Source organism: Gopherus evgoodei, chromosome 1, assembly GCF_007399415.2.
Source record: "Gopherus evgoodei ecotype Sinaloan lineage chromosome 1, rGopEvg1_v1.p, whole genome shotgun sequence".
NCBI lineage: Eukaryota > Metazoa > Chordata > Testudines > Testudinidae > Gopherus > Gopherus evgoodei.
This window is the reverse complement of record NC_044322.1, coordinates 259,961,832-259,979,132: the sequence shown is the minus strand read 5'-3', so window position 1 is coordinate 259,979,132 and position 17,301 is coordinate 259,961,832. Positions and strand designations below refer to the sequence as shown.

The window sequence follows — 17,301 nt, the reverse complement described above, 5'->3', positions numbered from 1 at the left end:
TGGTTGGGCCTGAGCTGCATTGGCAGCAGGCGGGGCTTGGGTCTGGACTGAGGTGCCAAGGAGGAGGAAGGGGCTAAATTTCAGGAGTGTAGAGGGATCTGGTTCAGGATTAAGGGGTATTGGCAACAGTGGTTTGGAACTAAAGTCAAGGTATGCAGTCAGAGCTGTGGGTGAAGAAGGGAGGCCTCCAGTGTTGGAAAAGCATTTTATAGAATACTTAAGCAGAGGCTGGAGGCTATTTTAAAAGAGACAACTATTTAAGGACCAAAAAAAAAAGAAAGTTTGATTTAAAATTAAATATGAACTGAAAACATGTTCATGATTGTGTTTGAAAGCATCAGATCAGGGGTTTTTTTCCAGTAGAAAGACTCCCACTCAGTGTTGTAAAGCCACACACAATGATCTTACATTAGTGCATGAGAGACGGGAAGCAAAATGAACTCTGAAGAGAAAGTGAACCTTATCCACCTTTCGTGGTCCAAGCTAAGTGAAGTTCAGAGGATAAAGAAATAGTGTAAGTGGTGTGAAAAAGTAGAACCATTGTCTATTTGTTCTTGTAATTAATGATTCAGGGTGTTCCCTGGCAAGGAGTTATTCAGAGATGATTTTAGCTTCACAGCAACCCTTTAATCTGTTGCTTTTCATTGTCTCCTGTGGGAACCATTCCCTGCGCTCCCCTGTCCTCCATTTTCAGCTATTTCACCAATGACTTACGGTATGATCCCTTCCGCCTCACCACCTGTGAGGGATCAGCTTCATCCCTGGATTGGCCACCCTTATGTTATAATGACAGTAAATGCTAAAGGGAAACACATCCTGAAGAGTTTGTGAAGAACTATAAACCCTCTGCTTACGGGCATAAGCCAACCTCTAACTGCTGGGGATTCAGAGGCCTCTTTCCCTGGGAACAGTTTATCCCATCACTGTGTGCTGCAGGGTTTTTTGTGCCTTCCTCCAAAGCCACTGGTGCTGGCCATGGCCAGAGACTGTTACCATGGGACTGAGTATGCTACTGTGCTACTTTCCAGCACCTGCAGGAATGGGAGATGAGAACCAAATCAAACCCAGCTCAGCCACATACCTGTACAGATTCCTAGTCCACCTCTAATTTTCACCTCGATCAGTACCTCTAAATGGGATGCTTATACTCAAGGGGTCAAGGCATTAATAAAGCCTGCCTTATACCTATACTGAATGAAGCTAAATCAGTACAAACATAGGCACAGTCTTTTACTGGCACCAGTGGGTGCTCAACCCCCCCATGCCCTCGGCCCCAACTCGACTCCACCCCTGCCCCGCCCCCTCTCACTCCCATTCCAACCCCTTCCCCAAAGTCCCCGCCCCCAATTCCACCCTCTCCCATCCCCATTCAAACCCCTTCCCCAAGTCTCCGCTCCAGCCTCGCTTCCTCCCCTGAGCACGCTCCTCCCCACTCCCTCCAGAGCTTGCTACAGCTATTTGGTGGTGGCAAGCGCTGGGAGGTAGGCAGAGGAGCGGGGGCCCGGCGTGCTCAGGGGAGGAGGTGCAGGAGGAGGCAAGACAAATGCAGGAGGAGCTTGGCTGCCAGTGGGTGCTGGGCACCCACTAATTTTTTCCCATGAGTGCTCCAGCCCTGAAGCACCCACAGAGTCGGCACCTATGAACACAAAGAAACCTTTGTTCAGTTTAAAAGTGACAACAAAAAGGGTTGCACTGACTTAACTAAACTGATTTAGAAATCCAGTTAGTTAAATCAATGCAAGTGATAGGAGCTGGTTGCCAGAACTGCCTGAACACCCACAACTCCAGTTAAAGTCAGTGGGAGGTGCTGCAATTTCTCTCCTCCCATTCCTGGTGAGTTGAACATTGCACATACACTACACGACCCTATGCATTTGTACAGCAAGTCAGAATGTTACAAACCCCTTAAGCTTCCCTTTGTGATTTTGGGCCTGATCCAAATTCCACTGAAGTCAGTGAAATGGCTCCTACTGACTTCGGGGCACTTTGGATCAAGCTATATAGAACTGGATGCAGAGAGGTGCTTGAGGGGTACCTACTACCACTTGGGTGGGACATTACCTGTGGAGATTAGGCCTCTACTCTCACCACTGCTCTCCCTTGTTCCATTTCTCTTGGCTGTTTAGGCCTGCATTCCATGTCCTGCCTTAGACTCTCTTCTCTTTATTTTACCTCTGGACTTTGAGCCTCTTTGTTGTCTTTGCTTGTAATAATTGCATCATTAATGGCAGGTAAATTTAGAACAAATAGCAGTAAATGCAAACTGGGCTTCACAAAGTCTGCAGGCAGCTGAGGGGATTCACTGCTGCCAGAGGTTCTGGACCCTAATTGGCTTTACTAGAGAACCAAATCACTCAGGGACCAGTAATTGCATTTGTAAGTATGCATATTAAGACAAAGGGAATCAAATCTCATGTTTCAGGGGCAAATTTGATCACCTGGGGAGGTGGGAGATCCAGAAGGAACTTTTCCTTTGCATATAGCATTGCACAATAAGCTTGGCCAGCCTTGCAAAATTCTATTTGTGTACAGCAAGTAAAAACATAATTTTTCACCATAGCAATGGATGGTCGAGCAGATTCGGTGCCTGGGCTGGTTACTTTTATAGGGATCTTTATGTACCCTGATATAACTGCACCAGAGAAAGCCATGACACCCACTGGTCTCGTTTGAAACTGGAATAAGCTGCACCAGACCAGCGCACTAGTGCCTTGGATTTGCATCAGTGCCACCAAACTGGTGGGTAAAACCTCAGTATAGACGAGACACCTTGTGATAGTTGTAGGCAGGGTAACTGCCTTCTGAAGTATTAGGCATTGGCCACCATTGAAGATAGATTTGCTGGGCCAGGATTCTGATCCACCGTGAGATGCCTTATGTTACTATAACATTTTGCACCAAATAGAGCTTTAGCTCTGAGCCTGCTTGTGGTTTCTTCTGGATTTTGAATTAACACTATAAAGCCAACAGGGAAATGTACGGGTGTGATTCTGATCTGAATTACATTAATGTAAAACAGGAGCAAGTCCTCTGAAGTCAGCATAAGCGGGATCAGAACTGTGCTCTTTGGGTACATCTAAACTGCACACTAAGCCAAGGTTCTGACTCAGGTTTGAGCCCAAAGCCACTTCTCAACACCCACAAATCAATCTGATTCAGGTCAGACCCCAGGTCCTAGGATCTTGTTGGGGGTAGGTCAAAGCCATGTAATTTTGCAGTGTGAACGCAGATCAAGCTGCAGACCTGAGTCAAACGGTCTGCAGCATGGAGTGTGGATGCATGAGCACAGCTGAGAGACCCGGCTCCAGCAATTGTGAATCCAGGTTTACAATGCGGTTTGGCTGCTCAGGCACTGGCTTGGGACCACCAAGTCCACAACCTGGAGTCCCACTGAGCTGGATTTACAGTGTAAAATTCAGAATGTGACATGTCACCTCCCCCTTCTGCCTGGGCTACAGAGCACTTCTTTCACCTTCTCACTTTGCTGTTTTTGTTTGTATGTTTCATGCTTGTTATACCTAGAGGATTCCAGCCAAGGCCATTCTCTGGCAGCCTGAAAGCCTAGAGGGAGGGGAGCCTGCATAGGGCTGGGGAAAAAAACTGCAGAGGGTATGTCAATCCTAGAAGTTGGGTGTTAGACACAGAGCTCTCGGGAAGACCTGCGCTTGCAGGGCTCAAACAGAGAAGGCAGTCAGAGAGCAATGGGATTTTGCAGAAAGTCAAATGCGAAGGAAGGCAGGGGAAAGGAGGCAGTGTTCCTGAGAAAGAAGATCACCCTGGTGAGGGCCATCGCACTGATTATCGGCACAGTCATTGGCAGTGGCATTTTTATCGCTCCAAAAGGGGTATTGCAAAACTCCGGCAATGTGGGACTCTCCTTGGTTGTCTGGCTGGCTTGCGGGGTCCTCTCTCTATTTGGTGAGTTGCTTTTTCTAATTCTCCTGCGTGAGCCAGCAACAACGTTACAACATTGCAAACATCTGTGTGTGTTCTAGAGACGCGCAGATTTTCACATGAAAACACAGAGGAACTATCAGCAATACATTGTAAAAAGACTGCAAAGCAAATAGAAAATAACCTGGAGTAATGTGGACTAGACCAGGGGTGGCCAAACTTACTGACCCTCTGAGCCGCATACAACAATTTTCAGATGTTCGAGAGTCAGGATGTGCTGCCAACGCTTGGGGCGTCAGCCCCGCTGGAGGTGCTTGCCCGGGGCCCCACTACTGCTGAAGTTCTGAGCCCCGAGATCCCCCTCCCCGCTGGGCACAAGCCAGAAGCAATGTGGGGGGGGGGGGGCTGCTGAGTGTAAGAAAGGGAAACTCAAGCCGCTGGGGAGCCGCACTTTAACTTTAAAAAGAGCTGCAATTTGGCCACCCCTGGGGTAGACCCTTGGCAGATGTTAATCTGTATAATTGAAGCTCCATGCAGCAGTGGAGCCGGTCCTGTAAATCCAAACCCTATTCAAAACCTTTGGCTCCACAGCACAAAGCCTGCTGAGGCAAGGTGGCCTCCCTGGGTTTCTGAGTTGTGGGAAAAGCCAACTTTCAGAACCCACAAAGCATGCTGCCATGGCAACCCCACGTGGCTGGAATTCTAAGGGCTTATCTCAGCTTTTTTTCTTTTTTTTTTTAAAGGATGTTTCTAGTCCATTTCCTCGTGAGGGCATGTAGGAAAATGTAAAGCAATTGGTGGGATTAAAAAGCTGTAAGGTTGGAGCTCAGGCCCTGAGACCCTATGAGCAGAAGGGTCTCTGGAGCCCAGGGGCTCCAGACTGAGCCCAAATCTCTACACTGCAATTTTATAGTTCTGCAGCCCAAGCCCCATGAGCCTGAGTCACCAGCCCCAGACCAGATGCAGCAATGCCTCAGGTCTTTTATTGCCTTTTTATCTATCTTAAGGGTATGTCTAAGCAGCGAGCCTCAGAACTTGGGCTGACAGACTTGGGCTCATGCTATGGTGTTAAAAATAGCCGTGGAGACATTGCAGCTCGTGGTTCCCAGCTCAGGTAGCCAGACACACTAGCTCTGCTCGTGTGTTAAAAATAGCTCAGGCTAGCCACCTGAGTACATAGGCAGAGGCTCCAAGCAGGTTTCTTACCCAGATGGTTAGCCCGAGCCACAACCCTTTCTACTGCTGGCTACACTGCTATTTTTAGCATGCGAGCTCAAGCAGAGCGAGCATGTGTCTGTCCACTCAAGGTAGGAAGCACGCTCCCACTTGCAGGATAGACGTATCCTAAGTCAAAGACTCAGCCTGATTCTTCACTTCCTTACACCTTTTGGCGCCAGATGCACCAGTGGAAAGGAGGTGCAAAATGATGTCAGTCTGATTTTGTACCGTCTTACACTCACTTTCCACTGAGATGAATGATTCATAGATTTGAAACCCAGAAGGGACCATCGGGATCACCTACTCTGACCTCCTGTATAGCACAGCTTGTCAGTATTCCCTGAATTCGGCTCTGTTTGAATTAGTCTCTTTTAGAAAAATCTCCAGTCTTAACTGGCCAGTCATGGAGAATCCACCCCAATACTCGGTAAAATGTTCCACTGGTTAATTACCCTGTTACAAATGTGTCTAGCTCCAACTTCCAGCCATTAGATCATGTTAGAACTTTGCCTGTCAGATTGAAGAGACCATTAGCAAATATTTGTTCCCTGTGTATGTATTTATAGACTGTGCCTAAGTGATGCTTAATCACCTCTTGCTGAAGCTAAATAGCCTGAGCTTCTTGAATCTGCCACTGTAAGTATGTCTACACTGCACCTGGAAGTGAGCCTCCAAGCCCAGGTTCACAGACTTCTGCTAGCAGGGTTCACGCTAATATGCTAAAAATAGCTGTGTAGAGGCTGCAGCTCAGGCTCTGAAGCCTAGGGGGAAGGGAGGAATGAGGGTCATGTTTTCCAATCCTTTACTCAACCTTGTGGCTCTTCTCTGAACCTTCACCAATTTCTCAACATCCATTTTGAGTTGTGGGCCCCAGAACTGAACACCGTATTCCAGCAGCGTCACATTAGTCCAAATCCAGATGTAATATAATGCCTGTAGGGTCTGACATTCCCCTTTCTATGCATCCAAGGATTGCATTAATGCTATTGGCCATGGTATCTCACTGGGTGCTCACATTCAGCTGATTAGGCACCAGCAGCCCCAACTCTTTTTCAGGATAGAGGCGCCAGTCCTTTAAGCATGACCTGCATTCTTTGTTCCTAGATTTATACATTTACCCCTATTAAAACACACATTGCTTGCTTGTGCCCAGATCTCTCAGTAACCAGACTACACAGAGATACCAGTCAGTGGAGAATCAGGCCCATAGGCTCCGGGGATGGAGTGGGTAGGGAAGGAGAGAAAGAGTGAGGGGAGGTAATAAGACTCCACAGGGAGTGGAAGGCAGCTAGCTCCAGGCTAGGAAGGAGGGTTTCAGGGATTTCTACCTGCTCTCAGACCCTGCTGGATCCAGCTCTTGCTTTGCCCCCTCCCCCAAGTGTGCATGAACTCACATGGGGGCAGATCCCCCATAATATTTTCATTGCAGAGGTGCTAGCTGTACCTGGCCCCCAGGTCTGCTGCCCCTACCCATCAGATTCTAATCCGATACTTGATCAGAATGGGAATACGTATCCTTAACCTGGAAAGCGAGGCTGCACCCCTGAAGCCTGTTTTGAGATCCCCAGAGGGAACCCAGTGGAAAGGATTACGATGAGATCACAGACTTTTCACTAGCTTGAGCAGAGATCTCTATATATGCAGTTCCCATGGCTCCATCCTCTATCCCCAGCCCTGGCTCTCTCTGTCTTCCACACTTGCTGACATGGGGTTGGTGGAGAGACCTGCTGTAGCCTATAGAGATGATGCTTGGTTATGTTATATAGAAACCTAAGTAGGCCCAATAACCTATTTCCTAAAAATAGGCTTGACAATAGTCAAATGCGGTCTGATAAAATCTGAGTGAAGTGAAGTGAGACAATTCAGAGGCAAGTCAGAGATAAATTAGAGCCGGGGGCAAACATTGTTGGCCCTCACTGGATTTTACAAGTGTTTTAGATAAAATGTTATGGAAAATGCTCTCTCTGCATAATGACAGTTACTAATATGGCAGCATTTACACAGCTGTTAATTAAAGATGAGTTCAATATTAAATACCCTCTTCTACTCCCTCATTGACTATTTTAAATTATGGCAGTGGAAATATAGATATGGTAAAAGGCAGGCTTGATGCTAATTAATGTGGGTGTTAATAGTGATTATAAAAAGGGTAGCACCCTATTTTTAAATTATGTGCACTCATCTATCAGGAAGGAACCATTAGAAAAACGGTTATAGGCTAGCCATTCTTACCCTCCGGGGAGGGTCCAGATGCATCGTCTCATCTTAGAGCATTAGTATCAACGCAGTGTATTGTCACATTGTGACGCCTGTTCGCTTTAACTAATTATTTTAAATAAAGTATAATTGTCTCACTCATTGTGTCATTCATAGTCCTCCACTAAATTAAATCATGTGTACCACACTGGAGGCTTGATCCTTAAAGAATTCAGTAGTTTGAAGGACATGGCATAAAACCAAACGAATTGGGGACACAGAAATCAAGTTCCAGCTGTAACTGAAGATGTGCAGGGAGAGGGGCAAAGCTCTCACACTTGTGTAGTACACAGAACACTAATGAGGGCAAGGTGGTAGAATAGCTTAGAGGTTTGTAGTTTTTTTAAATAAATAGAAACTTCAGTAAATATATATATATATTTTTTAAATCATAGCTGTAAAGCGAAGGCTTCAGTTAAGTGGCGATTTTGAAGCTGACTGAAAAGCTCATTGAAGTCAGTGTCTTTTCATGTTAGAACAGGCCCCCTCATTTAGACAAAAATTCTCTCCACCAAGTAGAGCAAGCCAGGAAAACAAAAAAACCAAAAAAAAACCCACCACTTTTATCTGGGACCAAATGAGGATTTGAACACACACTTCCAGAAACAAAATACTTATTCATTAGCTCACTGGGATGCCCAGTCCCTTGGGGAACTGACGTCCCAGGTTAAGATAGTGTGTCTGGCAGCATATTCTTTAGTAACAGTGCTGAGATGGCAGGCCACAGCCAGGGGACAAACTAAGCACTAGTTATTTGTACTCAGGCTGCAGCTGTCCTCTGCAGGACTCCGAAGACAGCGTAGGCGTTCTAGGTCCAATGCAGAATTTTTCAGCACATTTAATGAACCCCACTACTGGCTCAGGGTCCTGCTGCTGTACAATGCCAAGCCCACATTAGGCACTGTATAATAAATACTCAGCACTAATAATCTTAGCACTAAGTATCACCATAGCACAAACTTGCCAGGTTCCAGCCTTTTGCCTGCCTTTACATAACCCCTGGCCTGGACATGGCTCAAGCCAACTTGACAGCACAGACAAACAATCCAGTGAAAAATGTGAACCCATCAAACAAGCCAGAGGAAAAGTGCCCTATTTGAAAAGAAAAAGGGGTCTTTCTATAGTGAATGCTAAGGACTTGAGAGAATAAAGGTGCATTGTAATACTTCATATTTCAGCATCCTCAGTGTTCCTATCTTTGTTTGCTTTTGTCCTTCCCAGGGGATAAACATTTAGATTATTAGTATAATGAAAAGTTCACTACTATCTCATATGTAATCAGTGGCAGGTGGTGTGTAGAGGGCATCAAAGCAGATAAGCACACACACATACATACATACATACGCGTGTGTGTGCGTCACTCAAAACGAAACACAGACACAGTGAATCTATAGGAACCTACTATATATTTCCTTTGTTCGCAATTCATATTTAGCAGCAGGTGGTTGTTCTCTACCAGTCCTGTGGCACATGTTCAGTCTGCACAGTCAAGGTCGGACAGGAGCAGCAAAAGTTTCCAGTAGGGCCTGCAGCATTAGATTCACTGCTTAAGCCACAGGCAGTAGCGACCGTAAAAAGTTCTAAAGGCTTTAACTGCCCTGTATAGACCCTGCTGGTGAAAGAGGTACCATTTAGAACACAATGCCAGGGTCTACACGAGGGAGGTAAAGTGCAACACTTTAGAGTGCTCTACAGCTTACACCCCTCCAATCATCAGGATGGACTCCTGGGAGCAGGTAGGTCCAAGGGCACATCACAAGGGGAAGTCAGACACCCCCCCTTCCCATACCCCAGACCTAGTGGGAGCAGAGAGAGAGAAAAGTCTCACTCATTTCTGGCCTTTCTGGTGTGAGGGGAGTGGGAGAGGTCACAGCCAGTACCTCTCCTCCTTCCCCTCCCAACCCCCCACTTCCCCAGCAGTGCTAGGCCAGGGTGGGTGGCATGCAGTAGCAGGTCAGCACAGAGGGAGTTGGAATACTGCAATCAGGACCAAGCAGGGGAGTGCTGGGGCCAGAGCCACCAGAAGCACAGGCCAGAACCACCCAGGCAGTGCAGCCCCCTGCAGGGAGTGGGATCTGGGCACAGGACAGGCTCTGTAGGGAGACAACCCCAGAGCCCTCCCAGCTCTCTTGCTGCCTCTATCTTCTTCACAACTCCCCCAGCTACAACCCTGCTCCTTCCAGCTGTGCAGGTAAAGTGCCCCACTTGCCCCAAAATTCACCAGCCACCACAGTACATAATCAGGCTGTTGTATATTATATGACCTCTTTACAGTCATTAAATCCCAGTGCTCCATCGCAGCGACTTATCTCAGAGGAAGGGTGATCTCATAGACTAGGATGCAGTAGATCTGGGTTCAGTTCCAAACCATTGACTTCCTGTGTGACCTTGGCAAGTCACAATCTCTCTCTGCCTCAGTTCACCAACTCTGAGGGGAGACTGTAATATTCCATTCTTCTTCACCTTCTCCTGTCAGTCAGGATAGATAGCTCTTGTTCTTTGTCTCCAGTCATTCCTGTCAAGTACTCCTTCCATGCTGACACCAGCCTTCTGGAGGAGGCATGAAGCTTCACAAACCACCGTTTCCTGGGTCTTCATCATGGTCCTTGTCCTGTGACTAGAAGGCCTTGTACTCTGTGATCAACACTTTGGCCATGACAGCTCTCCAGGAGCTCCCATCTTGTTTATATAGACCAAGTTCTTCAGGGTGGGGACTATCACTGTGTTTGTATGTTTAGGGTCCGGAGGCACTATTGTAATATAAATAAATAATTCCCCCTCCTTATTTTGTGTCTAGGTGCTCTGTCTTATGCAGACCTGGGAACAAGCATCACAAAGTCTGGGGGCCATTACATCTACCTTCTAGAAACCCTTGGGCCTTTGCCAGCCTTCTTAAGATTGTGGGCTGAATTTGTTATGATCCGGTAAGAACAGTTCTGCTTTTCCATAGGTGTGTAAGGACAGGAGTGATATGTTAATGCTGATTTGTATTTATAGTCTCCTCTCTTTAAAACTCTAATTGGGGCAGATTCCAGCTGTTCGGCTAAACAAGTAGCAGTAGCAAACACATGGACTTTCAAATGGCTAGAGGGAGGCTAGAGGGAAAGAAGGGGGGAAGTGGGACCCTAAGACAGGGAAATGGAGGGGGAAAAGGAGGCAGAGGGGGAAAATGAATGGGTAAAAGGTAAAAAAAAAAAGAGTGAGATGAATAAAAAAAATTAAAAACAAGGAACAGCTTGCAGCAAACATGGTAATGAGATAGATGGACATTTTCCTGCAACCTGCCAACACAGCTGGCTTTTCTGGAAAAAGGCTCCATGCTTCTTAGAAATCTGTTTGATATGTGACCTCCTCCTCTCCCACCCGCCCCCCTCCACTCCAATAGCTGCTGCATAAACAGAAATGTCTGCCACAGCACATCTAGGCTTGGCCATAAGGTCTGCCCCCATAGAGAATGAGATCACAGCTTACATAACTGAACCCCTGCAGAACTAGGACAAGGTAACTGACCCCCCTACTAAATGGGTACAATAAATATTTAAAAAAACAAAACAAAACAAAAAAAACAACATTGTTTACCCTTTTAACCTTGCCTGTGTTTATGGCCATAAAAAAAATGAGACGGCACAGGCTGAATGGAAATGGAGTCTGAAATATCCTTTCATCCGTCTAGATTCTACAAAGCCACCATCAGCAAAGTAGCCCCAGTTCTGGGTGATACCTCCAGGTTTGGAGGGAGGGAGAAGAGCACTGGGGGGCGGGGTGTGCTCTCTAGCTTTTTCTGTGGTTGGGGGCTGGAGAGAAGGCCTCAGATTTTCACCTCAAGGTTACCAGTTTAAATCCCCTCCTTAGGGAAGCAGGACCTGAAAAACAGTCCCACTCTAATGGCTCTTCAGCAACCTCATGGTGATGTATTAGTAGCATCAACCCATTTCCTACACAAAATAAAGATGGTCCAGTGGGTAGGGCACTAGCCTTCAACTCAGGAGACCTGGGTTTCATACCCTGCACCATCACAGCTTTTCTGTGCAACTGTGTCTCATTCCCTCTCTGCCAAATGGAGATACTCATACTTCCCTATCTCCCAGGGGTGATAGGACAGATACATTACAGGTTGGGAGGCACCTGGATACTAAGATAATGGGAGACATAAGTACAATAAATAAATAGATTGCAAGAACTGCTGCCCACACAATAGGCTCCCCAGTCTCAGCAGAAATGCTGGATGGGCCATGAAGACAATTCCCTTCCTCCACCTTGTGGTGGGCCCTTTCAGGTACCTTGGTGGGGCAGCGTGGGAAGCTTACACAGCTCCAGAACAAGCATGTATAAAGCACTTCCGTTTCCAGAGCTGCCAGCTGGCAACTTCCAGCAGCACTAAGTTCTCTGAAAAATGGGGCTGGAGAGAAATTCAACACAGGTCCCTAACCCGTCTCAGCTGGAAAGCAAAGAGGGCATCGATAAAGCACATCTGCACTTTGAGCTGGGAATTACACCTCCCCGCCTGAGTAGCCATACTGGCGCTAGCTCTGATCCAGCTGGCATATAAAAAAATCATGTCTTCACAGCAGTGTGAGCGGCTAGCTGTCCCGAGTACATACATCGCATCTCGAACAGGACTGAAATCAGGGCGGCTAGCCCCTTGCACTGCTATTTTTAATAGGCTAGCTCAGAGCGAGCATGGATAAATCTCAGCGAGCAGGGAACCACACCCCCAGCTCAGAGTACAGGAACACATACCCTTACTGTGGCAGGGACAAAGACATTGATTGTCCCTAACCTCCCACAGCGAGAAAAATCCTATTCCCTCCAATCTCAGAGGGGGAAAGAGAACAGACAAAGCTGAAGAAGTACCTGCGCTCTGGAAAGAGAGTCTCCAGGTCTTCACCAGCGTTAAAAGAAATCTGTGGATGTTTTTCCTCTCTGTGAGGGGGCACGTCCACACCCTATTAAGGAGGAAGCTAATGAGGTTGGTGATCCCTAACTAGACACACCTGAAATGCTTGCTCTGTGTGAAGGGAAGAAGCGAAAAAGGGAAGGTCTGCCACACAAGAGGTGGTTACAGGAGAAGACTGCTGTGCCGCAGGCACCTGATTACAGGGATAGATCAGCAAAGGAAATGGGCACTGAGTCAGAAATCCCTGAGACTGCTTGGACCAGGTGTTACCAAAAAAAGAGGGCGTCTAAGGAAGGACTCCAACCCTGATCAGGACAATAAAAAGCCTACAGACAAACCAGAACCCAAAGGGGTGAGGAAGAGAGAGACCGAGAAACTGAGCACCTTTTCCCCCACCCTTCCTTTCCTTACCTTACCTTGTTCCTTCCTGCCCTCAGAGAGGGGAATGGAACTCTCTGTTCTGGGAGACTCTTGTTCAGGCTAGCCCAAGCAGGGGAAAGACTCAGGGCTACTCTACACTAGAAGTCCTACATCGGTGCAACTGCATCACTGCAGAGAGCTCTCCCATCTGCATAATAAATGCACTTCCGCAAGCAGCGGTAGCTAAGTAAGTGAGAGAAGCTCTCCTACCGACATAGCGCTGTCCACACCAACACTTAGGCTGGTGTAACTTAGGGTAAGTCTACACCATGAAATTAGGTCAAATTTACAGAAGACGGGTTTTTTGAAATCATTTTTATACAGTCAATTGTATGTGTCCCCACACAAAATGCTCTAAGTGCTTTGAGTCAGCAGACTGCATCCACAGTACCAAGGCTAGCGTCAACTTCCAGAGTGTTGCACTGTGGTAGCTATTCCATGGTTCCTGCAGTCTCCGCTGCCCATTGGAATTCTGGGTTGAGATCCCAATGCCTGATAGGGCAAAAACAATGTCATGGGTGGTTCTAGGTACATGTCATCCGGCCCCACACTCCCTCTCTCCCTCCCTCTGTGCAAGCAATGGCAGACAATCTTTTCGCACCTTTTTTCCTGGGTTACCTGAGCAGACTCCATACCATGGCAAGCATGGAGCCCGCTTGGCTGACCGTCACCGTATGTCTCCTGGGTGCTGGCAGACGTGAGACTGCATTGCTACACAGCAGCAGCTCATTGCCTTTTGGCAGCAGACGGTGCATTACAATTGGTAGCCATCATTGTCACATTCCTGAGTGCTCGTTTAGTCAACCTCGGTGAGATTGGTCAGGGGCACCTGTGCAGACGTGGGAGTGACTCAGCCAGGCCATTCCCCTCTTCTGTCGAGCACCCAGGAGATGATGATGGCTACCAGTCCTACTGCACCGTCTGCTGCCAGCCTAAGATGTAAAAGATAGATGGATCAAAACAAGAATTGACCCGATTTGTTCTGGCCTGCTAAACCCAGGGTTTTGAGTTCAATCCTGGAGGGGTCCATTCTGTGTGATAGTTGTTTGTGTTTCTCCTTGATGCAAAGCCACCCCTTTTGTTGATTTTAATTCCCTGTAAGCCATGTCGTCAGTCGCCCCACCCTCCGTCCGAGCAACGGCAGACAATTGTTTCATGCAAAGCCAGGCGAGGAGGCGATGGCATCGCGGTGATGAGAGGAACAAGGTCATAGACTTCTCACAAAGTACGGGCCAGGCAACGTGCACATCATCCTAATGAGCTCTGCATGAGCTCTGCAAACATGCCGGCCAAACAGGAAATGAAATTCAAAAGTTCGCAGGCCTTTTCCTGTCTACCTGGTCAGTGCATCTGAGTTGAGAGCGCTGTCCAGAGCGGTCACAATGGAGCACTCTGGGAAAGCTCTCGGAGGCCAATACTGTCGAATTGCGTCCACACTATCCCAGATTCAACCCAGCAAGGCTGATTTCAGCTCTAATCCCCTCACGGAGGTGGAGTAAAGAAATCGATTTAAAGAGCCCTTTAAGTAAAAAAAAAAAGGTTATTTGTTGTGTGGGGCTCAGTGTGGGGCAAGGTCTCTCTCTCTTTTACTACAGCTTTTACCAAAAAAACAGATTTACATTTTTTCCCCATTTTTCTGACTTTGACTGCCCTGCTACAGCCATGAGTTTGGTCTTTATTTAAAACATTTTAAATTGTGTAAAGCATTGAGTTACCTTAAGGGTTAAATGCGAAATACCAAAGTTAAACAACACTAGTTACCTGGGTTTGGCAAAAGTGTTTTTTGGTTTTGCAACTTTGAATGGAAAATTCAAAGGGATTTCAGTGGTACTGTTTAAAACACCACCAATTTATTTTAATCCACAAAACAAAGACTGTACGCACCAGGAGTGGGGGTGGGGGTGATTTTTTTAGCAAATTTGAATAACTTGTTCATAGTCTATAATGATTTTACTTAGATAACCTTTTTGCCTGGATTATTTACAGACTTTTTTTTTTTTTTTAATAAAAGGGCCTGTTTTTCCTTCAGAGTGGCTGCAAAGAAACCAAGAATTTTTTTTTAAATATTTTTATAAAGTTGTACTGCTTAATTCCCTGCAGACTCTCCAGAGTTAACTTCTGACTTTTTTTTTTTTTTTTATTTCTGCCACTATGCGCTCAGGGCTTGCAACCTGTTTAATTATTTTTTTTAAACTGTTGCCTGCCTGCCTGCTTGTCTGGGCCCGATTTTGTTTTTCTTGTTGAACCATTTCTTCCCATGGGCACAGGCTTTGTTTCACTACAATTTAGCAAGGAAGGTAGGCTCCTTAACTAGCCCCCACCCCTCCTGGTCCCTTTCCTCTTTATAATCACCCCCACGGGGTGCTCTTCTTATAGTTGAGGGTGCCAAACATATGACTTTCTCCTCCCCCTTCACCCGATAGACCTCTCCTCAGTCTTAGGCCTGGTCTACACTATGCATTTAAAACGATTTTAGCAGCGTTAAACCGATTTAATGCTGCACCTGTCCACACAACGATGCCTTTTATATCGATATAAAGGTTTCTTTAAACCGGTTTCTGTACTCCTCCCCAACGAGAGGAGTAGCGCTGAATTCGGTATTACCATATCAGATTAGGGTTAGTGTGGCCGCAAATCGACGGTATTAGCCTCCGAGCGGTATCCCACAGTGCACCATTGTGACCGCTCTGGACAGCAATCTGAACTCGGATGCACTGCCCAGGTAGACAGGAAAAGCCCCGTGAACTTTTGAATTTCATTTCCTGTTTGCCCAGCATGGAGCTCTGATCAGCACGGGTGGCAATGCAGTCCCAAATCCAAAAAGAGCTCCAACACGGACCGTACGGGAGATACTGGATCTGATCGCTGTATGGGGAGACAAATCTGTTTCATCAGAGCTCCGTTACAGAAGACGAAATGACAAAGCTTTTGAAAAAAATCTCCAGGCTATGATACAGACTCCACAGCACAGTGCTGTGTGACAAGCGTAATGGAAAGCCGAAGAATCAAAAGGATGGCTCAAGGAGGGAGGGAGGGGGTACTGAGGACTCCAGCTATCTCTCAGTCCCCGCAGTCTCCAAAAATCTTTTGCATTCTTGGCTGAGCTCCCAATGCCTGTAGGGTCAAACATATTGTCCAGGGTGGTTCAGGGTATATCTTGTCAATTTACCCCCATCCCCCCCCCGTGAAAGATAAGGGGAAAAAATTGTTTCTTGACTTTTTTATGTCACCCTATGTCTACTGCATGCTGCTGGTAGACACGGTGCAGTGGCAGTGAACAGCAGCATCCTCTCCCCTCCCTTCCCCAGTGGCAGACGGTACCATACAAAAGGACTGATCGCCATCCTTGTCATCATCCCGTGAGTGCTCCTGGCTGGCCTCAGGTGAGGTCGGCCAGGGGCGCCTGGGTAAAAGAGGAATGACTCTCAGTCATTCCCAGTAGATGTTACAGAATGGCTGGTAACTGTCTTCATCATAGCAACTGGGGGCTGAGCTCCATCAGCCCTTCCCCCCCTTTTCAAGTCTAAAGAAAAGATTCTGTACTGCCTGGACTATCATAGCAGCTGGAGGCTGCCTCCCCCTCATTTTATCTCACTAAAAAGACAGTGTTTCTTATTCCTGCATTCTTTATTACTTCATGACACAAATGGGGGGGACACTGCAACGCTAGCCCAGGAAAGTTGGGGGAGCAGGGAAGCAATGGGTGGGGTGCTTGCAGGGGCACCCCCTAGAAAGGCATGTAGCTCATCATTTCTGCGGGATCTGACACAGAGCGGCTGTGCTCTCTGGTACACTGGTTCTCTAGCACACTCACCCCATATTCTAGGCAGGACTGACTCTATTTTTAGATACAACATAAAGGAGGAAATGACCCGGGGAGTCATTCCCATTTTTGTCTTTGCGCCCCTGGCCGACCTCAGCCAGGGACACCCATGACAGCAGCAGACTGTATAGAACGACTGATAACCGTCATCTCCTCGTCAATTTACAATGGCGCAGCAGATGGTACAGAAAGACTGGTAACCATCTCTGCTGTCTTGCAAAGACAAATGAATGCTGCTGTGTAGCGCTGCAGTATCGCCTCTGTCAGCGGCATCCAGTACACATACAGTGACAGTGACAAGGCAAAACGGGCTCCATGGTTGCCATGCTATGGCAACTGCCAGAACAATCGAGGGAAAAAGGGCGAGAAATGATTGTCTGCCATTGCTTTCATGGAGGAAGGAATGAGTGACGATTTTTAACCAGAATCACCCGCGACACTGTTTTTGCACCATCATGCATTGAGATCTCAACCCAGAATTCCAATGGGCGGGGAAGACTGCGGGAACTATGGGATAGCTACGGGATAGCTACCCACAGTGCAACGCTCCAGAAATCGATGCTAGCCTCGGATCATGGACTCACACCACTGAATTAATGTGCTTAGTGTGGCCGCTTGCACTTGACTTTATACAATCTGTTTTACAAAACCAGTTTATGTAAAATCAGAATAATCCCATAGTGTAGACATACCCTGCGTGAGGGCCACTATAGGGGTACAAGGTTCTGCTCAAAATTGAGAATCTTCACAAAGGGAGAGATCAAAGCACTTACAAGGGTCACCCGAATCATCC

At 47.1% G+C, this 17,301-nt stretch overlaps 1 protein-coding gene across 2 annotated transcripts in view; it reads left to right on the top strand.

Moving 5' to 3' along the window:
* Positions 1-3,539: 3,539 nt before the first annotated feature.
* Positions 3,540-17,301, top strand: part of LOC115641054 (cystine/glutamate transporter-like) — a 32,852-nt gene continuing 19,090 nt past the window's right edge. For both annotated transcript variants that reach the window (XM_030544170.1, XM_030544176.1), the window contains exons 1-2: positions 3,540-3,918; positions 10,166-10,292. In XM_030544170.1, coding sequence (XP_030400030.1) covers positions 3,702-3,918; positions 10,166-10,292 — 344 coding nt within the window. In that variant the 5' untranslated portion in view covers positions 3,540-3,701. The remainder of the gene's footprint in view (positions 3,919-10,165; positions 10,293-17,301) is intronic.